Source organism: Dromiciops gliroides, chromosome 3 (genome assembly GCF_019393635.1).
Source record: "Dromiciops gliroides isolate mDroGli1 chromosome 3, mDroGli1.pri, whole genome shotgun sequence".
Taxonomy (NCBI): Eukaryota; Metazoa; Chordata; class Mammalia; order Microbiotheria; family Microbiotheriidae; genus Dromiciops; species Dromiciops gliroides.
Window position 1 is genome coordinate 644968195 of NC_057863.1, and position 21876 is coordinate 644990070.

Here is a 21876-nt window from a genome sequence, read left to right on the forward strand (position 1 = left end):
GGGGACAGCACCCAGCCCCGACCCAGAGAAAAAGGGGGGCCAGTGGGAATTTTATTTGGCAGCTAAATACAAACCAGGAGTTGGGAATCAGAAGGGGCCCTGGGCTCCACCCCCAGGACCCCCAGGGGGCTGGGGGGTAATTCCAGGGTGTAAACAGAAGCTAATAAATAAGAGGCTTCCTCTGGGTAGGGTCGGGATCAGCTAAGCAGCCCTGCCCTCCCTGGGCTGAGCTGCTCTGGGGTATTGTGGGGGGAATTTTCCCTTCCTTTTTACCCCCAGGGCTTAGCACAGTGCCTGGCACATAGTAGGCATTTAATAAATTCTTATTGACTGACTGAAATCCTACCTCAAACACTTACTAGCTGGGTGACCCTGGGCAAGTCACTTAACCTCTGTCTGCCTCAGTTTCTTCAACTGCAAAATGGGGATAAAAACAGCACCTCCCTCCCAGGATCAAATGAGACAATATTTGCAAAGTGCTCGGCACGTGGCTTAACAAATTTTCATTTCCTTCCTTTTTTTTTTTTTTTTTTTTAGTGAGGCGATTGGGGTTAAGTGACTTGCCCAAGGTCACACAGCTAGTAAGTATTAAGTGTCTGAGGCCGGATTTGAACTCAGGTACTCCTGACTCCAGGGCCGGCCCCCCATTTCCTTCCTAATAGAAACGTTTCAGTTTCCTATTTCCCATACTTGGCTGCTAACCTTACAGGGCTGTTGATTAAGCTTCTATAGAAAGGGGAGACACCAATAATATGAAATTAACGTGAGTGGATGATAAGCTGTGGGCACTTTCGCCGTGTGACTTTGGGCTAATCTTTTGCGCACCCCGAGCCTCAGATTCCCCCTCTGCATGCAGAGTGGAAGGGACCACCATGGAGTCTCTAAGGACGCTCCTAATATTGAGTCTCTCTGGGATCCTCGGGGGGCAGAGGGGACCTGCTCTGGCATAGTTGAACGCCAGGGGGCTCCCGCCTCCAGGGAAGGGGGAACTCGGCTCTAAGTTGTGTGTCTCCAGGGAAGAATGGGGAGGGGATGCTGGCGTGGGTGGGGAAGGTAGCCTTGAAGGAGGGAGAACGAGAGGGCGGAGCTGGGGACCGGGGCTGTCGCGGGCCTTAGAGCCCCAACTCTTAACGTCTCTTTGAATTCTACAGTCTCGTGCTGGTGTTCCCCGGCGTCCTTAGGGGGCTCCGCTAAAGTCCCACCCCCTGCCGGAAGGCTTCCCCATCTTCCAGAATCTTAGCGTCTTTCCTCTGAGAGTACCCCCTATTGATCCTGCACGCTGCTGTTAGCAAGTTGTGTCCCCAATTAGACTGAGCTTCTAGGGACCGTCTTTGCCTCTCTTTACATCCCTAGCGCCTAGCACGGCAGCTGATACACAGTAGGCAAGGCTTAATCAATGCTTGTTGACTCGACCCCGTGAGCCATGATGTCCGAGAGGGTCCTCGTTTTTGTTTTTGGATTGTGGGTCTCCCAATGTGTGCTCCGTGCCCAGTGGGGTACGGGGGTGTGCTCCGGGTTGAGGCACAGCCCCAGTACTGGGTGCTCTTCTGAGCCTGGGTGTGCCCTCTGTCTGTCTTTGGTGAGTCCGTGGCCCTCGGCTGTCTCTGTTTCATCTACCTGGGAGGCAGACACGTCCTTGCCATCTCACCGAATGTCTCACATAGCACCCCCCTCCTCCCATGACAGCCTGATTCTGCTCTCCGCACCTGGTTTCCATGTGAGCTGAGTGTGTGTGCGCCCCAACTCCATCCACTGCATATTACACACATGTATGTTTTATGTGAAAAAGTAAGACCTCACCCAGATCCTGGCCAGGCTAGGACACATGTGTTCTTCCATACACACGTACACACACGTATGTACACAATCAGCTTTGCCCACTTACCCAAAGCTGGGCTGGTGCCAGTTGGCCCAAGACCCTGGTCCCCACCAGGCTCTGTTCCCAGGCCCAGGGAGGGGAAAGGGGCCGGCCTGGGGGGTGGAGCCAGAGGGTCCCACAGGAGGGTGGAGGGCGGGAAGAGAATGTTAACTTTTCTTTGGAAAATATGTCCCAGCTGGCCGCAAGCCCAGGCCTGAGTCATTAGGGCCAGGCGGCCCCTCTGAGTCACCAGCACCCTTGGCACCCCCTCCCCCCACACAGGGAGGGCCAAGCCCGCCAAACTGTGAGAAGCGTTTTTATTATTGAACATCACACTCTCCTATTACATGTCTCAGAGGCTAGGGAACTGCCTCTCTCCCCAGGAGGTCTCATGGCCAGAGGGGGAGGCCAGGGAGCCATCCTCTCTCCTAGGCCGATCTCAGGGCTGGGACTCCAGGCTGGAGAACTCCCCCTCTCTTCCTTGCTGGCCTCTGGGCCTGAGAACTATATCTTTTTCCCCAACTGTTCTGAGGACCAGCAAAGAAGCCAAGAAACTGCCCTTCCCTTCCCATAGCAGTCTTGGGCCAGCAATGAAGGCCAGAGCACTGCTCTCTCTTCCTCAGGATGGGTAGGGAGTCCATGGGGGTATATAAACCCCCTACCCCTCATCCACCCAACCCCCCATGGTGGGGCTAGGCTTCACTTCAGGGGTCAGCCTTGCCACACACACCATAGCAACCTAGAGAGGAAACAGAATGTCCTCTGGGGATCTCTAAGCATGGGTGTATGGGCGTGTGTGTGTGTGTTTGTGTGTGTGTGTGTGTAGGTATGAGGGTGGGGTGCCTCACCTAGGGCCCCATGGTGATCAAGTGGGAGTGGGCCCTGAGCAAGGGGGATTTTGGTAGAAGGAAGGCCTGCACATTCCCCTAACTTCCATCTCAGGGTCCCCCAGGAGAGGAGAGGGAGCTAGAGTTGGTCCCTGTCCTTCCCAGGGAACACAACAAGTGATTGATCTCTATGGACCCCGGGCCCTGCTCTAAGAGAGGCAGCAGACTGAAGAATATTAGACTTCAAGTCGAGAAGGCCTGAGTTCAAATCCTGCCTTACACAAACCCTGGGCACGTCATGTAACCTCTCAGCCTCAGTCTCCTCAACCATAAAATGAAGAAGTTGGATGTGATGACATCTGAGGTCCCTTCCAGCTCTCAATCTATGATCCCAAGTTCCTGGAAGAGTCGGGTCAGAGTTGGGGAGGGAGGGTAGAAGAATAGCTACTGTCAAATACAGACTCACTCACCCACCATAGAAGTCTGTATATCTTAAATATGAACTGATGAACTTGGTGATGGATCCCCCTAGTCCTTTATGGACAGAGGTCTGTACACAACAAAAATAAAGACTCCCTCCCCAAATTCCATATGACAATGGGCCAATGAGCTTGTTTGGGGTACTGGCTCTTCCTCATTAAAATCTATAAATAGACTGGTGAAATGGGTTAGGATAAAGGTAAAGTCTTTAAATAGAGAAGGGAAGCGGACAGAACCCTGGGTGCCTAACTCTGTGCAGCGGGGACCGGACCTGACCACCCCAACTCCAGCCAGTCCCTGTTCAATCTCCAGTCCAGCCACCTCAGAGGGGCTGGGACAAGGACCAGAACTCCATTCTCTTTCGTCTCTAAATCACTTTCATCTCTAAATCACTTTCATCTTTAAATCACTCTCCCCGGGCTTAGCTTTGGGGCAATTGAATCCTCCCCAGTCTGACCTTGCCCATGACCCTTAGATCAATGACCTGAGTGGTTCACCTAAGAGAAATGCATGGGGAGGAGGGAAGGGGTAGGATTAAATCTCTCAATCTGGGTTCTCCTCAGTTCCTTCATTGGTCCCTACACCTTCTATGTGGACCCATGGGGCAGTCAACAAGCTGGGGGCTAGAAGGATTCCTTCCATTCCTTCCGTACAGCCAAGGGAGCAATCACTTGTGTATACTTAATGTATACACAATGTAACATGCTTAACGGATATACAATGTAACAACGTATACTTAAAACCTGACTCATTTCCCTCACCTTGATCCTTATAATATATCTACCAATTAACCAGGGTGTGTGTGTGTGTGTGTGTGTGTGTGTGTGTGCAAGCATGCACACACATACACAAACACACATGGAGGGGAGGTATTTATCTGTGTGTTGGGGGTGGGATACATGGAAGGGGCTCTTCTCCTCTCCCTCCAACTTCTTATTAAGTCTGAGGATTTGGTGTAAAGGTGGAAGTGGCAGGGGGAGGATGTATTTTAGTCCGTAGAGCTAAAATACAAGTAGGTCCCTTGGGTCTTTATACTGTCTCTATGAAGGGACTTCCCCAGGCAGGGCCAGGCAGGAAGAAAAGTGTAAGGATTCACATTTGGGGTAGGTGTGAGCAAGGTAGAGTCTGTTTGTTGAGGGAGAGTGAGGGATATGATGAGCCAGGAGTGGTGTGAGGCTAGTGGGAGACTTCTGGGGGAGTAGGGAGAAAGACTGGGTCTCACAATAGGGAAGATCTGGGGGCTCAGAGAGGAAGAGGCTGCAGGGGTTCAGAGGACAGAGAATGGCAGTATAGGTCAGGGGACTGGACAGTGACAGAAATGGGAGATTCAGTAGAATAGACAGGGAGGCAGGTTAGGAGTCAAGAGGGAGATCCTAGGAGACCAAGAAAGGGCAGACGTTAACACAAGTCAGAAGCTTGGAGAAAAATAAATGGGGGCTCTGAGTGAGACAGAGTTGGGGGCTCAGAGAGATGAGAGTTGGGGGGTTCAGAGATGGCCAGGCCAGTCACAGCGATTCACAGAAGACAGAGATGGCTCAGAGAGGAAAACAAGGTGGGAACTTGAGAGATGATAAAGTTGGAGATTCAGAGAAGACAGAGGTGGGAGCTCAGAAATTTCCAGACACAGGGACACCGATTGGGGGTTCAGAGAAGAATGAAGCTGTGGGGAACACAAGCTAAAAGTGGGCTCTGAGAGGAACAGAGGTGGGGAAACAGACTGTCAGAGGGCAGAGTTGGTGCAGGGGAGCTGGAGCCAGAGGCAGGCCCTGCTCTAGGCCCTCACTCAGCAGAGCCCTTATGACGGCGTTTGGAGGGTGGCACCAGGTGCCGGGGCAGGTCGGCGGGCAGCCCGTGGCCCTCCAGTTTGGCCTCGATGAGGTGACTAGCCAGGGCAAACTCTTCGTCATCTAACATGCCATCACGGTCCACGTCGCTCAGCTTCCAGATGCGACCCAGAACCGAGTTGGGTAACTTGGTGCCCACCATCCATGTCTTGGCCTTGGAGCCACTGAGCTTGCCATCGGCCGGTGCCAGGTTATAGAAGATCTCGTCGTATTTGGATTTGTCCTTGGTCACTACCCATTCAGCTTCATCATCCCCATCTTCCCCCCCTTCACCCAGGGCCTCTCCGGGACCCACCTCCACAAAGGGACCCATGTGGGTGCCCTCAAAGGCCCCGCCCTGCACGCCCACCTCCGGGCTCTCCAGCTCTTCCTGACGAAGCAGGGGCATCAGCTTGGCGATGTCCTGGGTCAGCATCTCATCCAAGGCCTCCAGTAGTTTGGGTTTCAGAGAGTGGAACTTGGTGAAATCGTGAACCATGAGGAGCTCCTGCCCAGAGAGACCAGGAGGGTCAGAGAGAATCAGCGTCCCATGGGCAGGGGAGGGAGAGGTAGGGAATAAGGATGGAGATGGGTCAGAGGAAAGACAGGGGAGGCAAGAGCTGGACATGAGAAAGGCAGAGGAGGGAAGGGACAAGGGATGGGAAACTGTGGGTCGCAACCCCAAATGGGGTTCTGTAACTGAATGTGGGGGTCGTGAAAAATTTGGCAGTAGCTGTTCGATTTGTAGACCCATTTTATATACCTATATACCTGGGGTTGTGTAAAAATTTCTCAGGATAAAAGGGGTCATGAGTGGAAAAAGTTTTCAAAAGCCCTGGACTAGAGAAAAGCAGGGATGAGTGACAGCAGAGGACAAGGAAAGAATGGAAATGGAATGGGAGAGGAACAGGGTAGGGTGTGGGAGAGGCAAAAGGAAAGAGGAGAGAATTCACTGGGGAAAAATGGGATAGAGGAAGACCAAGAAAAGACGGAGGAGAAACAGGAGAAGGACGAGGAGAGGAAGAGACAGAGGAAGTACAAGGGACAAGGAGATGGGTAGAAGAACCACCTGGCTGGGCCCACCGAACTGTCTCCTGGTCTTGGACCCTGGGCTGTGTCCCCGTCTCCAGGGACTGTTCCCCTGGACTTTGGCCTCTGTGTCTCCCCACAAACCACATACAACCCCCTCTGATACAGACAGAGGCTGGTCCCCTGAGAAGCCTGAAGCCTGGAGAGGTTGTCATCACACCCATCCCAAATGGAGTCCCCTGTCCCCTAGGAAAAGTCCCATGGTTTGAACCCATGCTGAGTGAAGCGAACAGAATCAGGAGAACATTGTACACAGTGACAGCAGAATTGTGTGATGATTAACTGTGATAGACTTGGCTCTCCTCAGCAACACAGTGATCCAAGACAATTCCAAAGGACTCATGATGGCAAATGCCCTCCACATCCAGGAAAAAGAACTGTGGAATCTGAACTCAGTCCAGAGGCAGACTACTTTCACTTTTTTGTGGGTTTTTTGGTTTGTTTCTTTTTCTCCTGGTTTTCCCCTTTTGTTCTGATTCTGCTTTCTCAACATGACTAATGTGGAAATAGGTTTAACTTGATTATTTTTTTTAAAGATCATTTTATTCTAACAGGAGTGTGTGTGTGAGAGTTGTCATTTTTTTTTTTTGCAGGGCAATGGGGGTTAAGTGACTTGCCCAGGGTCACACAGCTAGTGTCAAGTGTCTGAGGTCGGATTTGAACTCAGGTCCTCCTGAATCCAGGGCTGGTGCTCTATCCGCTGCGCCACCTAGCTGCCCCGGTTTAACATGATTATATATAACCTATATCAGATTGCTTCCTGTCTTGGGGAGGCGGGGTGGAGAGAGGGAGGGAGAAAAATTTGGAACTCAAAAAAGAATGGGGGGAGGCAGCTAGGTGGCGCAGTGGATAGAGCACCGACCCTGGAGTCAGGAGGACCTGAGTTCAAATTTGACCTCAGACACCTGACACTTACTAGCTGTGTAACCCTGGGCAAGTCACTTAACCCCAATTGCCTCACCAAAAAAAAAAAAAAAAAAAGAATATGGGGGGGGGGGGGCCACGAGGTGACAGAGTGGATAAAGCACTGGCCCTGGATTCAGGAGGACCTGAGTTCAAATCCGGCCTCAGACACTTGACACTTTCTAGCTGAGTGATCCTGGGCAAGTCACTTAACCTTCCATTATCCCGCAAAAAAAAAAAAAGAATATTGGAAACCATCTTAACATGTAATTGGGGGAAACAAAAAAAGAAAATTCCCATAGTTGCCTTCCCTGACACCAGCACCTTCTCTCCCACCTCCTCCAGGCTTCCCTCACTGATCTTCAAATGAGAAAGGGTGGGGGAGGGAAAAGACTGCCTGTGGATATCCCCTCCACCACAGATACACTAGACACAGCTACAAAGAAGGAAGAAGAGCATCTCTGGTAGCGAGAAATCCTCTACCTACAAAATCCAAGAAAAGAGCCAGGAGTAAACCCAACAGATTCATGTGTCTATCCACATATGCCCATAGTTTAGGCAACAACACAGACAACCTAGAAGTCCCAACCCAATGGGGAACAAAATCAGACATCCGAAGTAGGTATTACTAAGACTGGTACAGTAGAACTCACAAGTGGCCCATGGGACTCTGTATGGGGATACCTCATTCCAAAGAAACAGGATACTTGAAAGGTGAAGTATAATTGTGCATTAAGTTCTGTGAGGGGATCCAGGAACCAGAGGACAGGTTGGAGAAACATAAAGGAAGGTATCTAGGTGAAGGTCAGAAGAGGCAGAAATAGCCATGATTTTGCCATTGGCTTAGACTACAGACCACAAGGACAGCAAGGGGAAATAGATGAAGAGTTGGGGACATAGACTGCTTCTTCCTCCCTTTCTCCACCAAGAGCTAAATTACTTATTGAATTGCCTTTAATGATAATTTCAGCTTTCAAAAGGCGGAGGAACCGACAAAGGGAAATTCTTTTCTGGATCTTATTCTCCCTAACAGGGAGGAATTGTTGCAGGGGTGGAAATGAAGGGACCCCTGGGGGGAAGTGACCACTCCCTCCTAGAGTTGGTGATATAGTGGAGGAAATAGTCTGACATGCCCCCTAGACTGAGGGGAAAGCAGATTCCAAAGCGTTCAAAGGAAAGGTGGGTGAGATTCCATGACCTAAAATACGTCAGGGGAAGACCACCCAAGAGAGATAGGACATGCTCAAGGATGGAATTCTGAAGCCATGATGGGAAAATAAATCCATCAAAGAGAAAAAAATGGAATTTGTCTGAAATGGCCAGTAGGGATGCTCAGGGAAGTTTCTAACTTAGATTTTGAAAGAAACATAAAGAAAATGGAAGCAAGGCCAAGGAACAGAAGAAAATATAGTGTCATGGCGTGATCCTGTGAAAATATGATTGGGCAGTGGGGGGGGGGGCAGCTAGGTGGCACAGCTAGGTGGATAAAGCACCAGCCCTGGATTCAGGAGGACATGAGTTCAAATCTGACCTCAGACACTTGACACTTACTAGCTGTGTGACCCTGGGCAAGTCACTTAACCCTCATTGCCCTGCCCCCCCCCAAAAAAGTGGAAAGATTTGCAAGATCCAATGGGATTTTGAAAAGGGCCAAATCTGGTAAGATGAAATTTAACAGGGAGATAAGTGTTGTACTTGGGTAATAGAAATCAACTTAACAAGCTTAAGATGGGGGAGGCATGAAAAGAAAGCGGTTGTCCTGAAAAGAACCTGAGGGTTATAGTGATCCACAAGCTCAGTATAAGTCAGTCGTGAGACACCGCAGCCAGGAAAATGAACTAAAATCCAGGCGGGAGTAAGAGGGTCAGAGCTTCCAGGAATAGGGAGGTGACAGTCCCCCGGGACTCTGCCCTGCTCAGATCTCACCTGGAATCCTGGGCACCACGTTCTAAGAGGGACATTGACAAGCTGGAAAGTGTCAAGGGATGGACAACCAAGAAGATGAGGGGCCTTATTCAGTAATAGAATCAGCTGGAGGAACTAAGGGTGTTTCGTTTGAAGACAAGAAGACTGAGTCTTTGAAGGGCTGTGGCTGTTCAGGGGAGGGATACGGCTTGTTTAGCTTGGCTCCAAAGGGCGGAACCAGGAACAATGGGTTGCAAAGAAGCCAACTGAGTCTCAATATCAGAAAAGGCTTTCTAACAACAAGAGTTGTCCCAAGGGGGATGGGTGTGGGGCCCCCTCCTTGGTGGTCTTCAAGTAGAGGCTAGGTGACCTCTCAGTGGGTATATTTTCCTGGGTGCTCTTTTGGTGTATGGGGGTTGGACTGGATGGCTGTGGAGGTCCTGTCCAACTCTCGAGTTTGCCGACTTCTTCTCCAGGAAGCCCCCCCCCCCCCGCCCCCGCCCTGGCCCCCTGGCCACTCTTCCTCCAAGCACTCCTCCTCCCCACTCCATCCTCCCTCCCAAGGGCAGGCCTTGATGTGCCTTCTTTGTCCCATCCTTTTGCCCCACTGACCTGCATCTTCTCACAGTCGGGGAAGTCTCCAGGGGAGATGTGATGCTCCAGCTGGATCTTGGCGAAGATGACAGGAAGGTTAGTAATGAGTTGCTTCTTCTTGTTCTCCTTTCCAAACACAGAAGGCATCTCCTTCTTCAGGTAGCTGATGATGTAGGCATGCACCTGGGGGTAAGCAGGCAATAGGCTCACTTACCCACCCGCCCCACCCCCACTCCAGTTGCCATGAGATCATATTTGAAAAGCACCTGGCACACAGTAGGCCCTTAATAAGTGAGTGCTGCGCTCTTCTAGAACCCACCCCCATGGAGGCGGGGCCAGAGCAGAGAGTGGGGTCATGGAGCAGGATGGAAAGGGAGCAACCTCCTTTCCATCTCTAGGAAAAAAGGGGGGCAGGGACAAGTGTCTCTGCCTCCATCTCTGTAAGATAATAATAATTGTACCAGGAATGCAGAGGCATAGTACACCTGAGAGCCTACTGTGGAATCAGGAAGACACTGTCTTTGTGACCCTGGCCAATCATTTCACCACTCAGGGCTCAAGGAAACTCTCTAGGACCATAAATTGCAGAGAAAGGGCCCACACCTGAATTGGTGTACAGACTTTTCTCACATGGGAGTTCCCCACACCAACAAAGTCATAGGTAGGCTCTTAAGTAATAAAAGCATAGAGACCAGACCTGTGATTTCAGTGATGGAAGGAACTCCCAGGTGAAGAAACTCCCTCTACCTGTGAAGGGCAGCACTTTTGGTGAAATTCATGGTCTTAGAGAGTTGAGTTCGGAGCCACCAGCCAGTGAGCGTCACAGGCAGAATTCCCACCCAGATGTTCCCAGCTCCTAGGCCAGGTCACACTGCTCCTCCCATCATATATAATGATAATATCATTATTGCTATAATCACAAATAGCAAATCTTTCCATAAATATCTCAAAGGGATATCCTTTGAGCTAATGTAGAAGACTAATAGTATGAGAATCGTTAAGATTTACAAAGAGCTTTTTTGTTGTTCTGTTGTTTCAGTCGAGTCAGACTCTTCATGACTTCATTTAGGGTTTTCTTGGCAGAGATAGTGGAGTGGCTTGCCACTTCCTTCTCCAGTTTATTTTAGAGATGAGGCAACGGAGGCAAACAGGGTGAAGTGACTTGCCCACGGTCATCCAGCTAGCAAATGTCAGAGGCTGGATTTGAACTTGGGTCTTCCTGACTCCTACCTATTTGCCCTCTGAAGAGCTGTACAGGATCTTATCTGATCACCATATTCAGAGCTAGATGGGATCTTACCCATCTCATCTGGTGAGGCATCTTCATTTCACAGGTAGAAAACCTGAGGCTTGAAAGAGGGGAAGGGACTGGGCAAAGGTAGAGCTGTTCCAAATCCAAGGCTCCTTCCGCCCTTTCTATCAGTCTCTGTCTTAATGCTTCCTCACCTAGTCAGGGAGATGAGCTTCCCGACTCCACCTCCTCCCCCGAGGATCCAGTAAGAATCCTTTAGAGTCCCTGCTGCAGGAGGCAGCGTGGGTTCACTCTGCAGCTTTGGGGTGGGGTAGGAGGGAGAGGGTGCCCGGGTGGGTCTGGAGAACTTCCTGAGGCAGAGGGGGAGGATTGGGGAGGGGGGGAACCGTGGCTGCAGGGTAGGGGCTTGGCTTGGAGGGCAGGGATGTGGGGAGACAGGATTTAGGGGGGACTGGGGAAGGAGGGGAAGGAGGTCAAGCAAGCTTTCTCCTGAGATGGGGAGAAGGCAGAGAAATCTGGCAGTGAGCTGATGGGTGGGGAGAGGGGGACTGATGGCTTTCACAGGCAGGAAGGAGGGAAAGGTGCCGGGAAGAGATAAGGGGGGAGGGGGAGCTGGCGCCCGGACTCCGGGGTTTCCGGAGCCGCCTCCTGAGAGGGGAGGAGACCCAGGTGTCCAGGACGCCCAGCTAAGAGGCAGAAACAGAGACTCAGCCAGAGAGGCACACAGAGGGTAGTCTGACCTAAGCCTGCACTATGCATCCATCTGGACAGAACGTGGTGGTGGAGGGAGCCCTCCAGCCCACTGAGGGAAGAAAACATCTGTTGATTCCTTTTGGTCTTTGATCTGACACTCCCTCTTCCAAGCAGCCCTCCAGGTTCTCCCCCTGGGCCCCACTGACTCCCCACCTCAGGTCGCTCCTCTTCCAGGCAGCCCTCCGGGCTCTCCTCTCTCTGCACCCACCCAACTCCCATCATGAGAATCCAGGGCTCACCCTGACGAGGCGGGCCCGCTTGACGAGGTCATTGAGCCGTCGCAGGGCAGCATGACGGGGCAGGGCCTGGATGTCCCTGAAGAGGTCCTGCTCTTCTAGCTCAAAGAGGCGCCGGTTATCGGGCACGAGCAGAGGCTGGGCCCAGAAGCTGCCGATGTAGACTCGCAGGACCTCGGGGGCACCCACCACGCGGCCCAGGGCCCACATGAGTGCCCCGTACACACGCATCAGCTGCTGCGTCTCCACCAGGTCCGCCTTGTTGAGGACCACCCGGATCTTGTCCTCGTGGCCACGCAGGGCCCCGATGGCCTCAGAGAACTCATCGGAGATCTCCAGCTTGTGGGCGTCAAATAGCAGGATGATCAGATCCACACGCTCGGCAAACCAGCGCAGGACAGCCGGAAAGTCATAGCCTGGGAGGAGACAAGGGTTCATGATGGTCTGGCTGCTCCGCTACTGCCACTGCCGCCTCCGGGCAGCCCTCCTGGATTGCAGAAGCATCTCTGCTCTGACCTCCTAGGCTGACCCCAGAAGGCCTAGTGGGATTGTGGGAATATCCACCATCCCCCTCTTTTAGGGCCTCCTGTCCCCTCCCCTCCAGAGCCTGCCGGAGTTTTAGGGCAGGAATATCCATTGTTCTCTCTGGTAGCTATTAATGTTTCCTTCTGTGGTGAGTCTACAGTTTGGAAGGCTCCATCAGACCCCACCCCCTTCTCTGCACTCATTCTTATACAATCCCTGGACCGGTGTCCTGAAGGCAAACTTCAGGAGGGTCTCTCCTGATGCACAGAAGATGCCTGGATGGGTCCTGCCCATCGGCGCCCAGCCTAGCTGGCCCCCTCCTCCAGGGAGGCCCCCCTCCCCCAGATCTAGGGTGGGAGTATGGGAAGGGGCAGTATCTGGAAACCATTGTTCTGGGGAGGAGGAAGGGATCAAGTCATCAGGGACCCACCCCCCCATCTTTTCCCTGCCTTTCCTCCTCTAAGCACACATACACACACACACACACACACACACACACACACACACCTCCCGGCATAGTAACACAGTCTTGGAAAATGTGCCTCACAGGGTAAGGTAGGAGGGAACATTGAGGACTGAGTCAGGTCACACCAGTGACTGACCAAGGAACCAGGGAGACAGACACTGCCCAGGAAACGGAGCGAGTCAGACACGTAGACACACCCCGGGACACAAGAGCTGCCCTGAGCCCAGACACACGCACTCGGGTGGCCCTGGTAGCCACTTGCCCTTTCCCCATCTCTCTTATCTTCCCCTTTCTCTGGGCCCACCTGATCCCAAGCCCTGGTGGGCGTGGGGGGAGGATATAACAGGAATTCTCTCCCCCCACCCCACCTGGCAAGATCATCCCGATTTCTTCTCCAGATGCCTCCAGCCTTTGCCTCCCTCCCTCTCGGGACAGCCCGGGCTCAGGGCCAGGGACACATTAACCCTCCCTTGCCCTCCGCACCCCCCTCCCATCTTTAGGCCAACGGCCAGAAAATATGCGTCCCTCCTTCTCTCTGTTCCCTCTGCCCCAGACACCAACGCTCCCCCTTTCCCTCTAAGCAGCCCCGGCCAGGCCCAGGATCCCAGAAGGCCCAGAGGAGCAGGGCCAGGGAAACGGGACCTAGAGCAGCCTGCACTCCAGCCGTGGTGGGGCTGCCCACCCTGCTTCTCCCCAAGGTTCAGCTATAGTCTGATAATGTCTGCTAGAACCTCAGGAGAACGTGGAAATCGGGAGACCTGATGAAGAAATCAGAGCACTGGGGGAGACCCGGCTGGGCCAGCCCGGGTGAAGGAAAGAGGGGCTGGCCCATGGATGTTCCCACATTCCAGGCCCGCCTGCCCTGGCTCAGCCCAGGGCCTGGCTCCTCTTATGGTCTGAGAGGCCTTTGCAGGAATTCACCCCCCCCTCCAGCTGTTTATAAATTCCACCAAGGGCCTGGCCCCCACCCAGGACCCAAGTCAGCCCCGCCCAGCCAAAGGAGAGGGGAGCCCCACCCCCCACATCTGGGCCCCAGAGGGAACCAACCTCACCTCCCCCCCTTCCCCACCCCAACCTCCCACCAGCCTCTGCTCAGCTCTGGCTCCCCCCTTTCCCCTCCTCTCTCTCTCTCCCCCCCTCTCCTTCCCCCCTACCCTCTCCCTCCCCTTCTCCCTCCCTCTCCCTCTCTCTCTCTCTTTTTCTTTTTCCCTGTGTCTCTTTCTATCCCTCTGCCTCTGTCTCTCTCAGCTCTCCCCTAGTCTCCTTCACTCTTTCCATAGCTCTCTGTCTCGATGTCTCCCATTCTTTTCTCTCTCTGGGTTGGTCTATGGTCTTTTACCCACTCGCTGTCTCTGTTCTAGTGTCCTCTCTGTCTCCCTTCTTTCTGTCTCTATCTCTCCCTCTTCTACGTGTCTGTCTGTTTGTCCTCGTCTCCCCACCCCCACCCCCACAGGCTCTTTCTCTCACTCTCTCTGCCTAGGCCTGGACATGCTGTCTGGGCCCTGACTCTTCACACGTGTTCAGTCCCACCCCCCACCCCCCAGCTCTCCAGCAAGCAACATGCCCCAACACGGCATCCCATATTCCCTTGCGCTGCTCCCAGTTCCTGCCCTCCCTCCTCCGACTCACTCTGCCCTGGGCTGCTGAGAGACCAGGCTTGGACCCCTAATGTGCCCCAGGGCCACAGCAACTCCTTGAGAACCTGGGGGGGCCTCTTAGCATGGCCCCACTTGGAGAACATTGACATCCGGGGCTCAGCCCTCCCCCAGGAGGTACATCCGTGTCTGGGCCTGGGCCCTTCCCCTTTCCCTGCTCCCCAGACCCAGGTCTCTGGGCTCCCAGCTCTGCCCTCACCAGCCCTAGTCTTCACCTCATCTCCACCCCCACTTCCTTACCTCGGCTCACTCTCTGCTTCGCCCCCGAAAGGATGCCTGGGGTATCAATGATGCTGATGCTCTCCAGGACTTGGTTGGGGAGATGAGCGCACATGAACCTGGGACAAGGGAGAACACGAGCAGGACCAGGGTCAGGGGAAGGGAGGCAGACAGAAAAGGAAGGGTCTGGCAAGAAAGGGGACTCTGTGGAAGGAAGCATAGGGAAGAACTGAAAGGGAGAAGAGAGGAAGTCAGAGAAAGAAGGGGGAGGATGGAGGGGAAGGAACGAAAGTAGAGAAAGAACAGAATCAGGGTGGGGGAAAGAATTTGGGGAGAGGGAGAGAGAAGGGAGAGAAGATCTGTGGGAGAAACTGAGGAACAAAGGGCAAGTTGGGGAGAACTTGGGGACAGAAGAGGGGGTAAGAGTGGACTTGGGGGAAAAGCAGGAAAATCAATAATATGGGGGAGAAGTGGGGTGAGGAGCTGGGGGGAGAAGGGGAGCACCTGTTGAGGAAGGTATTCCCGAAGGGGTTGAGTTTGCGGAAAGGCTTGTCCGGGTCAACGACGAGGGCATTGCCAGGCACGGTGCCCTCGGTCTCACCATGCATGACAGCCACGAAGCAGTCAGTGGTGGGCTCAGGCCCCACTCGGGAGCCCGGAACCTCCTGCTCCAGCAGGTACTGAATGAAACTGGTCTTGCCCGTGCTATACTGGCCGGCCACAAGCACCATGGGTTTGCCCTCAAAATCAGCATCCTCCAGGGCTGGCGAGTGGAAGGACCCGAAGCGGTAATGTTCCTCCAGTGGCAGCAGCTTGGCCCGGTACAACTCCTTGAGCGCTGTGGTCACCGTGCGGATGGCCTCGGCCCGCTGGCCCCGGGCCACCCCACCTCCCCCGCGCTTCAGCCAGCTAAACATGGCTTCAGCTCCCACTGGAGGGTTGACCGTTGGAACCACAGACCCAAGAGTAGGCCCACAGATGGACGGATGGAAGACTCCCTGTAGGTGGACGGAAACAAGGATGAATGTGCTTCCCAGCTGTGTGATCTGAGCAAATCGCTCACCCTCTCCTAACGTCAGAAAAATGGGGTTACCTCCACACCTACCTCCCAGGGTTGTTGTCAGGATCAAATGAGATAATATTTGTAAAGGGCTTGGCAAAAATTAAGGCTCTATATAAATAATAATAAATATTGTAATAATTAATAATATGCTATAATTAATATAATTATAATTATTCATTGAGAAGTAGAATTGATGAATGGAAGATTCAGATCCCTCCACTCTGAATCAAAAAGTCAAGGGGCATTAAGAAGGGAGGGAGGGGATGGAGGCCATGTCCCCCACCTTGGCCAGATTACATCAGAAACACTGTGAGTGCCACGACTAAGGAGAGGGTTATCAGGATGGCAAAGGACCTGGAACTCATGCATCCCTCATGTAAACTGACTGAAAGCACTTGGAATGGTTAGAAGAGAACACTTAGGGGAAATGGGTGGAAGCTATGAGGAGGCTGATACAGGATATCAGGAAAAACTCACTAGTGATTAGAGCCCAGGGAAGTGGAAGTGTAATGTGGATAAGACTAAAGTCATTTCTCTTCTCCCAAGGTCATCAGTTTCCTCATCAGAAAAATGGGGATGATCATATTGACCCTGCTTGCCTCACAGGGTTCTCATGAACCCTAAAGCACTAGATAGGTTTGCATTATTATTATTACTTTTGTTATCTTGTTATATTTTTGGATGAGGTTCAGGAAGAAATGACTCGAGGACAAGTCAATGTCCTGCCATTATTCATCTTTGGTACTGAATGCTCTCCAGTCTTGCATGAGTGTAACTAAACAAGAGTCTTTAGGATGGCTGGTTATGACTCTCCTGGGTCTGAGATGCTGAAAAATCTATGATTATGACCAGGGGAGCACAGGAGAGTCAGGGGAAAATTGATGGAGGGATACATAGAGGAGTGAGGGGGAAGAGGAGGAGGAAGAGGAGAGAGACAGAGACAGAGAGACAGAGATAGAGAAGAGAGACAGAGAGAGGAGAGGAGAGACAGAGGAGAGAGAGAGAATGAGAGGAGAGAGAAGAGAAGAGAGAGAGGAGAGAGGGGAGACAGAGAGACAGAGAAGAGAAAGAGACAGAAGAGAAGAGAGGAGACAGAGAGACAGAGAGAGAGGGGGGGGGGGAGGGAGAGAGAGAGAGAGAGAGAGAGAGAGAGAGAGAGAGAGAGAGAGAGAGAGAGAGAGAGAGAGAGAGAGAGAGAGAGAGAGGATGGATAAGGTTTAAGGTTGCTGGGGGACAGGAAGAAGATGGATGGATGGATGGATGGCCAAAGGAAGAGGAAGGGGACAAGGAGAAGATGCATGAGTGATGGAGAGTGGTCTGGAGGAAGAGAAGGCGTACAGGGAACAGACAGCTGGAGGGCTACCGAGAGGATGGGTAGGTCAGGAAGAGAGTGGATGAAAGGCAGAGCTATAGCTAGCATAGAGTGAAGAGGCTTTTGCTTCAGTGTACCAGTCAGTCAACAAGCTATTAAGTGCCTACTATGTGCCAGACACTGTGCTAAGTGCAAGGGATTCAAAGAAAGGCCAAAAAAATAGTCCCTTGTCTCAAGGAGTGTGTGGGTCACACCTCCTCCAGGGGCTCTGCTTCTGATTTCTTCCCACCAGAGGGATTACCCATGCTCAGACCATCACCCACAGCACCCCTTTTCTTGGTCCTGCTTCCACTTCCTTTGAGAGTGAGGTGAAAGGGCTGCCTCTCTCTCTGGATGCTATTGCATCTCCCATTGAACTGTCCCCTGGACCCCACCCCATTCTTTGTTTTTGTCCCAGGTGCAAGAATTCCTTTGCTGGACAAGGAAGTGAACACACTGTACAGCAAAGATCCTCCTCTCACTCTAATCAGGAAGAGGAGCTGGGATGGGGATCGAACCTGAGATCTCATTGGTAGAAGGAGTAACCAGGCAAAGCAATGCCTTCATCCAATGTAAAATGTAGAATCTTTGCTTCTCCCCCAAGCCTCCCTTCTTGCCACCGGGCTCTGCCTGAGTCCCCCCTTCCCCCCTCCCTCCCCAGCATTTCTCATAGCCCCTCTCTTCATCTCACCCGCTTCTCTCCCAGATTTTTTTCTTCTCTGTCAGACTCTCACCCTACGGCTCCCCCAATTTCCCCTTCCCTCTTCCCTCTCCCCTCCTCACCGGCCTTCAGTTTTCTCATTTGTTCAGTGAAGGGACAGGGGGTGGATCTTATTCTCTCTAAGTTCTAGTCTGGTTTTAAATCCTAGAAGGGGTTGGGGAAAGCCCGTGGGGCTGGGGGAAAAAAGAGAGGACATAAGGGAGATAGAGGATATCGTGGTCAGAGAGGAGGCAGGGACAGAAGGAGAAGAAATAAGGGCAGAAGGCTATTTGGAGGGAAGGGTACGGGGAAACAACGGACTATACCGCTAAGATCCTCCTCTGACTAGACTCAGTCAGAGGAGTCGGCATGGGGGTTGGACCAGGAAGGAGCAGGCAAGGCGGAGAGGTGGGAGCTGATGGGGAAGGGGGGATTACCTGAGGAGGAGGAGGAAGGCAGAAGAAAGGAGAGGACGTACAAGGGCTGTCTGGACAAGGAGGGGGAAAGCAGGGAGAGAAGGGAGGATGGAGAGCGGGCCCCAAGGGCTGCCCGGAGGAGGAGAGAGAGGGCCAGGCGGAAGGGGGAGCGGGAGCTGGAAGCGATGTCAAGGGGCCGTGTGGTCCAACCCTCTCAATTTAACAGGTAGTAAAGTAACTGTCAGAAACAGGGTTTCAATCAGGTCCTCTAACTCCGGAGTTCCGGCTCTTTCCACAAGGAGTAGGAATGGGCCTAGGAGGAGGAAGAGGAGGCAAAGGAGGAGATGGTGAAGGGGGTACTTGGAAGTCGTGAAGACTTGGATTCAAATCCTGTGGCAGTCAGTCCCTAGCTGCGTTAACCACATCCAATGACTTAACTGTGCCACAGTTTTACATCTGTAAAAGGAAAGGGTTGAGCCCAGGCACTTCTAAGATCCCTTCCGGCTCTACCTGTGCGATCCTATGAAGATGGGGGCTCAGAGCAGAGTCCTGGGTCCTAGGAGCGGGGTTAAGGCCCGGCAGGGGCGTGTGGGGAGCCTGGGGGGAGGCAGAGAGGACTCGGGGAGCCTGGGGCGGGGGCTGAAGCCCTGGCAGGGACCAGGAGGGATGGGGGAGGTGGAGGGAAGATGGCATTGGGGGAAAGGGGAGAGTGAGAAATGCTGAGAGGAAAGTGGGGAGATTGAGGAATTGGGGGTGGGATGGAGAGGGCGGAGGAGGTACCCACCGAGCCGGGCGGCGCAGGCGGGAAGCCGAAAAGACCTGTCCTGTTCTGTCCTGTTCTGTCCTGTTCTGCCTTGTCCTGTCTTGTCTTATGAGGGTCCCCGCTGGACGAGGCTGGGCAGGGGGGCACTGGGCGCGGCTGCTGTTCGCTGTCCTGTCTCCGTCTGAGCCCGGGCAGGCGGGGCAGAGGGAAAGAGGGAAGGAGGGAGGGGCTGGGAGGGTCACCGCACCCTCCCCTCCCTATCCCGTCCTCCCCTCCCCAGCAGGCCCCCACCCCAGGCTCTGCCGCCCCCTGGTGGGCAGCTCAGTCTCTTTCCCGACTTTGCTACTTTGTGTCTGTCTCTGTTTCTATCCCTCTCTCTCCCTCCCTTCCTCGTGTTTCTCCCGTTGTCTTTCTCTGTCTTCTGAGGCAGCGTCGGAGAGTGGAGGGAGTACTTGAGAGCTGGGTGTGAAGCCCACCTTTCACACAGACCCGCGGTGTAACTCCTCGGCAAGTCAGATGATCTCTCTGAGCCTTAGTTTGCTCATCTGGAAAGTGGGGCTAGCAGGAGATGACAGTTTGGCCCAGGGGCTAGAGAGCAAGCCTTGTAGTCAGGAACACCAAGGTTCCAATCCTTCCTCTGACTCATGCACTGCCTAGGTGACCTTGGGCAAATCTCTTGACCTCTGATCTGGTATGGAAGGAAGGAAGGAAGCAAGGAAGGAAGGAAGGAAGGATGGAAAGATGGATGGATGGATGGATTTTTTCAGAGTTTATTATGTGTCAGGCTCTGTGCTAAGCTCACGGGATGCAAATGCTAGCCAAAAAAAAAAAAAGTGGTAGAGGTAGTTTCTTCACTGGGAGTTCTCTATGCCAATTAAATCATAGGTCTGGTTCAAAAAAAGTGGGGAAGTTACCTGTAACATAATTAGTATCTGTTACTGTGTGAATATAATGACCCAAAGCAAAAGGAGCCCAGAGATTCATGCAGCAATTCTCTATAGACGAAACTACCACCTCACTTCTAGGATTAAAGGGAGATAAAATTGTTTATGCCCAGCTGAAAGGGTGAGAGGCTCTTATCTCCCATTTATATTTTTATTCTGCAAATGGTGATATCATATTCTCTCTCTCCTCTTCTCTTTCTCCCTTCCTCTTTCCTCCTCTCCCATTTTCTCCCTCTCCCCTCTATGTACATATATATGCATATACATGTGTGTACACACGTACATATTTGTGTGTGTATAACCTTGCTCTATCATCCCTGTGTATCTTACAAGGCTAGATGAGGAGCAGGTGAGATCACACACATGTATGGATAGATATACTTATCTAGCTATAGATATACACAGAGAGCTTTTGGTAGCATTCTTATTATTCACATAAATAAAGTACTTTGTAAACCTCAAAGAAGTCCCACCCTTGGGTGAATTCAAGGTCCCCATTATCATGTGAGCTCTTCAAAGGCCCGGGGTTTCTCCCTGTCTCGGGGTCTCCAGAGCTCAGCACCAAGCTCCATCCATGCTGGATTTCTAATACTGTTTTTTGTTCTTGTTTGTGTGTGTGTGTGTGTGTGTGTGTGTGTGTGAGGCAATTGGGGTTAAGTGACTTACCCAGGGTCACGCAGCTAGTAAGTGTTAAGTGTCTGAGGCCAGATTTGAACTCAGGTTCTCCTGACTCCAGGGCCAGTGCTCTATCCACTGTGCCACCTAGCTGCCCCTCTATCCCTATCATTGTATTACCAATGGTCCATTAGGAATTTCAGAACAGATAAAGTACCACATTCAGAATCAGGAAGATCTGGGTTTAAATCCCACTTTATTACCTGTAGAAGTCATTTAATGAGTCCTAAGTTTCCCCAACTGTAAAACCAATGGGGTTGGACTCAGTGGTTTCTGAGTCCCTTCCAAGCTCAAAACCTGAGTCCTACATTCCTACATCTGATGGCCTAGAGCCGTAAGAGGTGGATGGGGCCTTTAGAAGTCATCTAGGACAGCTAGGTGGCGCAGTGGAGAAAGCACCGGCCCTGGATTCAGGAAGACCTGAGTTCAAATCCAGCCTCAGACACTTGACACTTACTAGCTGTGTGACCCTGGGTAAGTCACTTAACCTCCACTGCCCCACAAAACAAAACACACACAAAAAAGAAGTCATTTGGCCCAACCCCTTTATTTTACAGATGAAGAAACTGAGGCCTGTAGTGCCAAAATGACTCATCCCAGGTCAAACAGGTGATAAGTGGTACTGCTCAAATTTGAACCCAGATCATCCCTATGGCCGCTCAATTATCCAAGCCTCCCAAGGGGACAGGGGCGGGGCGCTCTTTGTGTGTGTGTCAAAGGGCAGCAGAGCATGAATCTCCTTCCTGCATACTCAGGGATCTATGCCTTCTAAGACTATCTTCAGGAAAAGCCAAGCGGGACAAGTGTGATCTCAGAGATGATCCTTCCCCGTTCTCTCTTCCCTGGGCCACTCTTGCCCAAAGAGAACACCACGGAATTTCTTAACTGTTCTGTAGCCATACTAACTCTTAAAATTCCTTAACGCCGGTGGTGGGAACCTTCCATTCCACCACGAATAACAACGGGCATTTTTTCTTGTGTTGTGATTACATTTTACAGACATTATTACCTTGAAAATTTTCAACCACCCTAGGAGGTATGACCCCCATTTTAGGGATGAGAATTCTGAACCCCCATCCGCAACCTCTCCTGGTGTTTTTCCTAAAGGATCTGTTCTCTTGTTTTCATCTTCCCCTGCCCTGCCCCTTCTCTTTATCACCCATAACTTTTTGAAAACCCAAACTAGTTGGGGAACTCCCTACACATACTCATCAACCTCTTTTTTTTTGGTGAAGCAATTGGGGTTGTGACTTGCCCAGGGTCACACAGCTAGTAAGTGTCAAGGGTCTGAGGCCAGATTTGAACTCAGGTCTTCTTGACTCCAGGACCAGTGCTCTATCCACTGCACCACTTAGCTGCCCTTCATCAACCTCTTCCAA

At 52.2% G+C, this 21876-nt stretch overlaps 1 protein-coding gene across 1 annotated transcript; it reads right to left on the reverse strand.

Annotated features, from left to right (window-relative positions):
• Positions 1-2158: 2158 nt before the first annotated feature.
• EHD2 (EH domain containing 2) lies at positions 2159-19051 on the reverse strand. Its single transcript, XM_043998541.1, has 6 exons — positions 18900-19051; positions 15090-15583; positions 14607-14704; positions 11724-12136; positions 9498-9662; positions 2159-5496 (listed from the first exon to the last, which is right to left on the reverse strand). Exons 2-6 carry the CDS (start codon positions 15500-15502, stop codon positions 4945-4947), a joined length of 1641 nt encoding a protein of 546 aa, XP_043854476.1. The 5' UTR covers positions 15503-15583; positions 18900-19051; the 3' UTR covers positions 2159-4944.
• Positions 19052-21876: the final 2825 nt, after the last annotated feature.

What these genes read in the sequence shown, in the direction of transcription:
- EHD2 (XM_043998541.1), bottom strand. Translation starts at nt 15,502, where the DNA reads ATGTTTAGCTGGCTGAAGCGCGGGGGAGGTGGGGTGGCCCGGGGCCAG. An exon ending in GGGAATACCTTCCTCAACAG is followed by an intron (nt 14,705 to 15,089) that starts GTGCTCCCCTTC and finishes CCCTTGTCCCAG; the next exon opens with GTTCATGTGCGCTCATCTCC. An exon ending in AGCGGGCCCGCCTCGTCAGG is followed by an intron (nt 9,663 to 11,723) that starts GTGAGCCCTGGA and finishes GCTTACCCCCAG; the next exon opens with GTGCATGCCTACATCATCAG.